This window comes from Apteryx mantelli, chromosome 31 (genome assembly GCF_036417845.1).
Source record: "Apteryx mantelli isolate bAptMan1 chromosome 31, bAptMan1.hap1, whole genome shotgun sequence".
NCBI classification, from domain to species: domain Eukaryota; kingdom Metazoa; phylum Chordata; class Aves; order Apterygiformes; family Apterygidae; genus Apteryx; species Apteryx mantelli.
The window spans coordinates 2631975-2642095 of NC_090008.1; the positions used below are offsets into that span (position 1 = coordinate 2631975).

The window sequence follows — 10121 nt, forward strand, 5'->3', positions numbered from 1 at the left end:
TGTTTCCAGTCCTTTCATCTAGTGTCTCTCCAGAGCCTGCACCAGGGGTCCATTTCAAGCTTTGAGCGCATGCTGTTTTCATAAGCTCAAGAGCTTAGATCGTTAAACTAAAAGACGTGGTCTCCTTTTTAAGCAGAGGAGGAGCTTGAGGTGATCACGGATAGGGGCTGAACCAACCCTCATATGCTAGCGGAATGAGTATGCAGAAGGGGAGGGGAACAGTTGCGAGTTTGCCTAACATTAACACCGCTTTTAGAAGAGGGTGCATTTTCCAACCTTTGAGGCACAAAGATTTAACCAAGATGCTTGCAAGGCCCCATGACCTTTCAGACAGTCATTCCTATCCTTTGGCAGTACTGATCTGTGGGCACCATGACTGGCAGTCTCCGCCTACGTACTTCCAGAACAGCCACACACCCAAAGCAGAAGAACGGCAGTTGTAGCCCTAAATGACACTATATCTGTTTTAAGCTCCACAGGTCTTTTTATCTCGAAAGATCCACTTTGAAGCCAGCGTTGAGGAGCTGATGCTCACCCAGTGGGCTTTGGGAGGTCTCCTTAAACCAGCTCTAGTCTCATCCCATGATCCGAATGCCTAGTAGTGTTTGGAGAACATCTTCCAGTTCAGTTTCAGCCAAAAAGATCCAGCCCACAAGCTGCAAGACCACTCCACAACGTGAGCACTGGAGGTGGGGATGACCGGGAGACTCTCGCCAAAAGCGTGCTGATCCAAACAACTACCACAGATACACCTAGAGTCCTTTACAGGGCTGCACCTGGTCTTATCGCTAGTAACCCTGACTTTTGGGAGCAGAACAAATCTGAGAAACACCATTTCCTTTTGTTCCCCAAAACCACAAGGGACAATTAAGTTCTTGAAAAAAGCAGCAGATTCTTGCTACCATTAATATCAGAAACGCCTTCCTGGTATAAAGATTAGGGGGGTGGGGACCTGGATGGGAGCAAGGAGAAGATGGGGAAAAAGATTCGAGAAGGCAACAGAAAAACAGTCATATCAAGCCCTCTACTACCTTTACGTTTCTTCTAAGAGGAGGAGGAGGCAGTTCACAAGAACAGGGCACAGAGGAAAGCATTTAATCACCGTGACAATCTCAAGGGACAAAGCCCACCTGGTGCCTACCTTCCCAGCGACAACATCAGGACCTCATACACTTGCGTGCCACAGGGTTTTTTGTTTTTCTACATCAAATGTTTCAAAGGGGCGGTTACGACTTGCATCTTTTTGCGATGTTTCACTCTGCTAACAAAGTTAGCGCTCACTTGCGGCTAAAAAGCTTTTGTTTCAAATGGAAAAAAAGTTGCATAAGCAGCAGGAAACTCAATCAATGTTTTTTTTTAAGAGGAGAAATAGGGGGGTATACTTGCAGGGAGCAAGGAACTGGTGAGCCTTTCGAGATCACACCACTTAATTTTGTGGCATAACTTCTATGAGAGGTTTCACTCAGACAGAAGATCTGAGCAGGGGGGGAAAAACATCTCCTTAAAGATGTGAACATGCCCCCCTCCTAGTGCATGGGAAAGCAAGGAGCGCCTAAGCGGAGAATTTCAAGGCACTGCCCTCACAAGCCAGATTACAGGCCCGAGCCTGTTACACATTATGGGTTTTTTCCACAACGAAAGCTAAGAGCCTCGGCCCTCTACGTAATCGCACACACTGAACCACTTCCTTGGCTGTGTGGGCAGGCTGGGCTCCGAAACCGTGCCCATATTCAAGCAGTACGAGAGCCCCCCTTCCTCTCCCATACACTTCACCAGCAACCCCCAGCTGTGACCAAAGCCAACGCGAGCAGAGATTGCTCAGTTCCTCACGAGCCAAAACGCTAGGTTTGAAAGCGGCGTTTGGTAGCAGGCACCAAGCTTTACTTCTCCGCTTCTCAAGTAGGGCTCTTTTCCACTCCCAGTTGTTTAGGAGCGCACATAACAGGCTCCGTAAAGTTGTTTATAGCTTGCTCAGCATGACTTAAACTGAAATCGTGTCGTAGCAGACTGCCACAAGAGCTGCGTTAAACATTCCTTTACGTAAACTTATTTTGATCAGCACCAGGCAGAGCTTTGAACGCAGGTTAAAAGGCGTTTTCCATGTTTCTGAAATAAGTCATCCCTAGACTCATTTTAATGGCTGTGGTTTTTTGAAGTTTACTGATAACCAGCTGCTAGACTGCAATCAAAAGAATTGCTCCAGCCAGAGCATCTCCACCACAGTCTCTGTAAACTGAGCTCTGCAGAGTGCCTTGAAGGTAGAAAAACCACTTCTGCTTTATCAAAGTTTGGGGGGGGGGGGGGGGGGGAAGAGAAAGAGAGAGAGAGAGAGGCAAAAGCCTATTGCTGAGGTTCCCAAACCGCAGCAAAGCGGTACACCAACACCGAGAGCTGCTTACATACGAACTGCTGCCAGAAATAGTAGGACGAAGCAAAGAATTTAAGTCAGGTCTAACAGATACGGCAACAAATAGGGGCACAGACTCCCGCGCAGTCAAATCTTAGTTGAGCCGAGATCACTGTGATATCGCTAGGCAAGTAAAGGAGAGCTATACTAGAACAAGCATCTACACCACAGTGCCCAATTTTACTTCTCACCTCATCAAACGAGGCCTTTGCATTCCTCACATGGGGAAAGGAAAAAAAAATAAATAAAGACCATTTTCAGCATCTTAGATCCAGCTTTAGCAAGTAACTGCAAAATGCAGTTACTGAAGTCAGATTTCAGTCCAAAAGCAGCTTAACTTAAGCAGTACTTACAGAGTTGGATGCTGGTTCGCTTGCACCTGAGCGCAGAGCCATGCAACAGTACAGCCGCCTCTGCGGTGCGGCTGGACCACAGCAGCTGGCTCGTGGTAACACTTCTAGTTTCCAGTAAAAGCGCTCCAAAACTTGTGCTATTTCTTCCAAAGCAACAACAACAAAAAAACAAAAAAAACACACTCAAAAACTTTTACCACAGTAATGTTGCCATACTGTATTACTGCCTGGTTTGCTTCTCTCCAAGCAGCTGGCTTTACTGAAAAAGCATCTTCCTTGCCAGGCCATAGTATTTCCCAGGGGTGACTAAAATATGCATTAAACATCCAGGTCGGTGCTTAGCAGTTCAAGGGGCCAAGAGACAGTCCCAAACAACAGCGCAAGCACACCAGGTTTCACCACTAACTACAGTAACAAGATACAAGGAGTTCTTCGAAAAGTTTCCAAAACATCGAGAACAAAGAACCAGGTATGGAAACAAAGACTTTTAAAAGCCACAAGGCCATTGAGATTAGTGGTTTTCAGCTCCTGGATATTTAAGGTCTCGGCAAGAAACTGATCCCTCTACGATGAACTCAAGTTAGCTGATGGGATGGATTCGAAATAACTGGAGCCTGGCCTTCCTTACACACCCCATTCCCCATGCTGGGACCGATGACATTCCCTGTGTCTCCCTGCTCCATTTCGGATAGCTTGGGCACCTCCGAGGCACAGACCAAGGCCGACTTCCGCCGTGCTACCTTTCACTTATTGCTAAGTGAAATCCCGAGGTGCAGAGAGGGCTGATATCAAAGGTCTTTGTTTAGCGGAAGGTGGCCCCGAGTGCCACGAAACCAGGTCAGAAGGGTTTTTTCTTTTGTCTAGGCAGCTTTCCAAGGAGCCTGTAGTTTTTCAACGTATGCATGTAAATACCACGGTTTCAACAGAAATAACATTTCTGGAACATTGCAGATAATCATTTTATTAAGGACAGAGGAATTTCCGGTTTAGGGCAGGGGAAAGAAGTGACACTGCGCTGTTCCTGTGCAAATGAACTTTTAAATAGGCTTGGGGGGGCATCTCTGTTTCTAAAAGGTCTCATCTGAGCCTTTGGTATTTCTAAGGAACCTACTGCAAGTCGCAGCATCTCGCAGCAGCATCACACGGTGAAACGACTTTACCTCATGCTTCAGCTTCCTACTCAGTAGGAACATTTGTCTCTCCGGGTACAACATGCCCTTTCACAAGCAGAAGAACATGGAATATTTTGAGATTTGGTAACATAAAGGATAATATTTCGTCCTGCAAGCTAAGGGAGAGTTACGTACTCCTTCCCACAACCCATTCTCCACTACATCCTCATCCCCAGAACAGGGAGGGCATGGGGAGGATGGGAGAGGGAAAGTTCTAGCTTTTTCATTCTCCAGAATTTCTAGAGCACTCACATGAATGCAAAACCTCCTTTCAAAGCATTAAGCAAACACTGAGCTCAAGTTTTCCCCCAGATTTCCCCCCCCATCCCCAAATGCAAACACAGGCTGAATAACAATTATATAATGAAATCAATGTGGAGTTAACGGAACCAACACCCTCAACCTATTAACGCAAGCTCTGAGAGCTCTGCACATGACAGCAGATTTTTCGGTCTTGTTTTTGTCTAAAGTACACACAGTCACAGTAAATTCAGTGGCCCAGACATCTATCATAAGAAAAGCTGCCACTGCACAGAAGTCCTTCCACAACTGCCCTTGAAAACCACTGGGTCCAAGCATAAAGGGAAGGATGCGAGTATATCCAAAATGGCAAGAGACACATCATTCAAATACTCTGGCGCAACCAGAGGCAATGAGTACATTCCTTTGTAGCAGCCAATCTTAAGAGTGAACAACAAGACAAACATTCCTTTTCTTTTTAAAAGCGGTTTCTACAAAAAAAAAAAAAATAATCAGAGATGCCACCAAGAGTCACAGTCAACCTTTCTCAGAGAGCAGGGTGTGTTTTACAGGGTCACCGCAGAAACAAGCAACGTTCCCGTTTGGGTGCTGTTCCAGGCCTTTCCCAAATCAATCCCCGCTTGCTTTTAACATGTGTTATAGCTAATTAAGGCCAGAAGAGATAAGCAGAAGCAGGCAGCGAAATTAGGGATCCTCGGTTGTAACTGAATAGAAATGTGCAAGCACAACCACAATTCAGCCAACAATTCGGCCCAGAATAGAATAGGCTGGAAGACAGCTAAGGGAATGTAATCTCCAAAGCCAGACTTCCACCCCAACTCTCCTGGGAAGGACTCTGTCGCAACTACTGGCATCTCGGCAGGGAACAACTTCAGAAATAAAGTCATAGAAGATATTCAGAGCTGTGATTTATGAGATTGGCCTGCCACAGCTCTTCAATGCATTGTCACTGTACCGCTTAGTCCACTGCGACCAGGCACTGTACAAAGCACAGAAAAACGGTAGCTCCTGCTGCGGAGGATTTGTAATCCAAATTGCATAGGGGTGTTTACCCAGCTCTGTATCAATTAGCGTATTTTCGCAAACAAGAATGTTTAAAGTCAATCATTAGTTAGCTCCCCAAAAAGGCAAAGAAGAAGTTTGTGAACAGATAACAGCTGCTAAAATAAAACTGCATGCCTCATTAATGAAAACTTGCTTTTCGCTCACAACTGTAAGGTTTCAGTCTTAACAACGCACATGGCTTCATATTTACAAACTGGCTCAGCTTCTGCATCTCAGGTATGTTAAACAGATTTATTTTTGAGTAGGTTTCTTACCCCCCTCTGTTTGAATTTCCCATGCAATGCCAGTTCAGTGCTTTCATCCCCATGGGAACCCTTCCTGAGAAGCATTACAGAAATTAACTCCAAAAACATAGAAAAGAATACAGCTTTCATTCTGAAAAAAAAATCATAAGATGCTTTAGGTAAAGCTGATAAATCATGCATTTATCCTGCCCAATCCAAAGTGTTCTAACAATCCAAGTTAATATTAAAACCCGTAAACTAATTAGAGCAAGCCTATTTTAATTCCTCCTCATATTACCCCTTACTTATAGGATGCTGTTCTCTTTTCACTCCTAACCAGGAGATTTTAACAACATAAGGCTTGCTTAGACACAACTGAAAGCTCTAAACCTAGCATTCTCCACAATTTAAGTCTTTTCTGGTTAATGAATCGTGAACTGCAAAGTGGCTCACCTCGCCCTGGGGAAGATGAGGGAACAGAAAGTTTTTGCAGATTTATTTTTTCAACAAAGTTGTTTTATCTGAAAAATGGAGAAGTGCTTTATCCACCTCTCTCGCAGGCTTCTGAGGTGAACTGCTTTTCCTGGGTAGCATTTAGAGGAAGGAGAGAAGCCCCAGGATGGCGCGACACCGAACACAAGCTGCGGTTTGAGCACTTAAAAGAAGTTCCAACTTATCTTTGTGGCTGGTTTCACCATCTTTCCCCACGGCTTGCTCAAGCTGCGAGGATATTCGTAGCGTATTTTGGGGCCTTACTCAGTGTTCTCTTGAGCTCTGCGCTCCATTTTTCAATAGTAAGGAAAAGAGGACTCAGCTTTTAGAGAGCATTTTCCACAAATAATTTATTTTACTAATAATCTCTGTGTATATAGTGCTTACTCAGACTGTACTTTTTTTCCTCTGTTTAAAAGGACTAAGCTAACAGTGGTCAGTAAGTCTGCCTGTAGTTATAAATATTAAACACAGATGTCAAGTTCTTTCTCTTTTCCTTGTGAATTTGTTTAAAACTTTACTATTATGTAAAATATCATGCAGCTCAGAAGACTTCAGTTACATAAACATTTTATAATACAGTAACAGTTTAAAGCAATGAGTATCTTCCTTTCTTCATTCACTGAATTCTTACAGAGCTGGTTCATAATACACATTTTTCCATTTTTACCACAAGCAACGGCAATTTTTTGCTTTACATTTTGCTGCGCATCCTTTGTCCGCCAAACTGCAAAACCTTGAACTAACAGTACTCTGGCAGGAGGAGAAATGAACTTCCTGATTAAGTCTACGGCACCAGAAACACATATGACTAAGTTTTTACTACTTGGAATAATATCACTCTTTCAATGGGATATTATTCTTAGCCAGAAGTGTATTTTTCTGCAGGACTAGAGCACGAGTTTGACAGTTTCCATTTCGGATATGTTTTCGCTAAGCTGAATCAAGAACGCTTGTTTTTTCTAATATCCGATCTCTAACTTCTGATCGCTGAAGAATTTCAGATCGTCATGTGAAACCACAGCCACGCATTTCCAGACTCCAGTTCTGCACCCTTGCCTCAAGATCACCACAGACAAACGACCTGACGTGTTTTCTCAATATTTAAAGCCACAAAAGCTTCCTACACCAAGTTAGAATGAAAAATTCATCCTTTAGAAGTTACACCGAACAGTTTTAGATAAACCTGAACAAGTTACATGAACCAAGACCTTGTCAGCCTCAAGCCACAAGCAAGAATAGACAGAAACCACAAGCCAAAAAAAGACACAGAAGCTCAAATTCTGATCTCTGTCACCACACTGTAAATCCATAACAACTTCACAGACACTGGGTTATTCCAGATACATACTGATTTCAGCGCGGTTTAGCCAGAAATCTGATAAAACCTGAAAGATCCAATTTTATTCAGCAAGCATCAGACATCACCGATTTCCAGCTTCCTCCAGACAATCACACCCCTTAGAGTTACTGACTTGAGAGAGCAGGAGTTGAAAGGATATTCTGCTTTCCGCTGACAGGCGCTCACACCCTTGACAGGCACCAGTTATTCTGCTCAGCAGTTTAAAAAAGAGGCGGAGGCAAGATTCATAAAAATTCCTTTCAAAACAGCAAGCCAGTTCAAATAAACCTCAAGGTAACATATAGCAGAAAAGGCCCCAAAAAATAACATAAGCCATTAGGGATAATAAATGCAAGCAAGTCCCACCAGGGATCCCTTCCCACCAGAGAGGCTATGATAGAAACCAGACCCCAGCACCACGCACACGAACGAGGCATGCGCACGGCCCCCGCCAGCCGTTCAAGCTAAGGGAGCAAAACCAGGCACAAACATCTTCCTCCCCAACGCACGAGCTCACGCACCACCTCCTTCTCTCCCCCCAGCACCTCCGGCTCACCTCCCCCTTCCTAAACAACCTGCCATTCAGCATAGTGCCCCCTTTCCAAGTTTCCTGCATCCGATAATCTCTCCACCACCGCACTTCTCCAAGCCCTCCCGGAGCACCCCAAGCCTCCCCCTGAGCCGAGCCCCTCAGCATCCTTTCCCCACACCAACTCCCTCATCTCCTCTCCCAAGGCCACCCCACCAGGTCCTCCCGAAATCCCTCCCCCACACAACAGCCCAAATGACACCTCTTGGCTCACCCCAGCACCCCCACAAGGCCCCCCTGACCCAGCACCCTCACAAGGCCCCCCGACCCACCACCCAAGCCCCTCAGCTCAGCCCAGACCTCTAACATTTCCAATCCCTCAGAATAACCCCCTTCACCCCCTAAAGGCCCCCCTGACCCACCACCCAAGCCCCTCAGCTCAGCCCAGACCTCTAATATTTCCAACCCCTCAAAATAACCCCCTTCACCCCCTAAAAGCCCCCCTGACTCACCACCCAAGCCTCTCAGCTCAGCCCAGACTTCTAACATTTCCAACCCCTCAAAATAACCCCCTTTACCCCCCAAAGGCCCCCCGACCCACCACCCCAGCCCCTCAGTTCAGCCCAGACCTCTAACATTTCCAGCCCCTCAAAATAACCCCCCTTTACCCCCTAAAGGCCTCCCTGACCCACCACCCAAGCCCCTCAGCTCAGTCCAGACTTCTAAACCACCCAGTCCCCAGAGAACAGCCCTTCCTCCCCTCAAAGGCCCCCGACCAAGCCTCCAGCCCCCTCAGCCCCACTCCCCCAACTCTCCATGCCCAGGTGTCACCCCTGCCCCACCCCGGGACCTGGTCCCCCCTAGTCCCCCCCACAACGACCCCTGTGGCCCAGCCCAGCCCCTCTTAACAGCCCCATTAGTCCAGGCCCCGCCAAGGGCCCCCGGGCCCAACCCCCTCGGGCCCAGCCGGCCCCTCTCAGCGGCCCGGCAACCCCTCAGCAGCGCCCTGCGCGGCCCCCCTCGGCCTGGCCTGGACCGCGCCCCCCCCCCAGGCCCCCCACACCCCCGCTCGTTGCCCCCGCGCCCCGCAGGCCCCCCCGGCGCAGCCGCCCCAGCTCACCCGGGTTGGCGGCGGTGGCTGCCATGGCCGGCGCGGGCGGGCGGGCTCCCCCCGCCTCCCTCCTCCCTTCTCACGGCCGCCACTGCCAAGATGGCGGTGCAGGAAAACCCTGGGCGCTGCGGCGCAGCCTTAGAATGCCCGCCCGGAGGGGCGGGGCGGAGGCGAGGCGCGGGGCTCCCATTGGTCCAGACGGGGGTGGGGGTGGGACCAAAGAGGCGCGCAGGACGGCCCCAGCCAGCAGGTCCCGCGGAGGGGGCGTGGCCGAGGAGGGGGCGTGGCCACGGCGGGGGTGTGTGAAGTGGGGAAGGGCGAGTTGGAGATTTAAAGGGCGGTTTGGTGACGTCATGTGTTGCCTTTTTTTTATTTTTGTCGGAGGGTTGGAATTCTGCTGGGATTTGGATTAAAAATGGGGTTGGGATTTTGACTGGGGTTGGGACTGGGATTGAGGCTGGGGTCGAGCTGGGCGAGGGGAAGCAGTAAATCATTAATTACAGCCAATTTTCACCCCGTTGGCGGGCACCGAGGGTGCTGAGCGCCCGGCCGAGCCCTCGCCCATGGCGCGAAGGAGGTGCTGGAAAAACTTTCAACCCGTGCGGGCGATAATTTAATCCGTGGGATCATTTCTCCTGGTCGCTGGGAGCGCGTGAAAGGCGACGCCACTGCGCTCTTGCAGTATTCATGAACCCCTCCTGGGGACGGTGCCACGGCCCCGAAGTGGCCCCGATCGGGGCAGAGAGGCCAGCCTGTCCGTCCGTCTGTCTGTCCATCCGCCGGGAGGTAAGGCATAGCTCCGGCCAGCACGCGCGGGGCTGCCGGGGATGGGATCCGTGGGTGCTGTGGGATTTGGCGAGTCCCGTTTCAGCGTGTGCCATCGCCAGGGCTCAACTCATTCGATCCTGGGGCGTGTGGCACTTTTATACGTATATATAGGCATATATAGGCATATATATAGATATATGTATACACATACATGCAGTTTGGTGTCACCAAGCCTCTACCACTGCCCCCACTTCGTGCAAATCCATCCATCCACCAGCATCTCTCTCGAGCAATCCAGAGACGCTCCGCCATCGCCGCTTCCGCCATCCCACAGCCTGCGCAGGCGCCCGTCGCCTTCCCCATCCCAGCCGCCACTCTGCAGAGGCGCAGCCGAGCC

General features: G+C 48.8%; 1 protein-coding gene across 7 annotated transcripts in view; it reads right to left on the bottom strand.

Annotated features, from left to right (window-relative positions):
- ARNT (aryl hydrocarbon receptor nuclear translocator) overlaps positions 1–9048 on the bottom strand; it is a 30470-nt gene extending 21422 nt beyond the window's left edge. For all 7 annotated transcript variants that reach the window (XM_067313541.1, XM_067313540.1, XM_067313537.1 and 4 more), the window contains exon 1: positions 8966–9048. In XM_067313541.1, the coding sequence (XP_067169642.1) occupies positions 8966–8990 (25 nt within the window). In that variant the 5' untranslated portion in view covers positions 8991–9048. The remainder of the gene's footprint in view (positions 1–8965) is intronic.
- Between the last annotated feature and the right edge of the window lie 1073 nt (positions 9049–10121).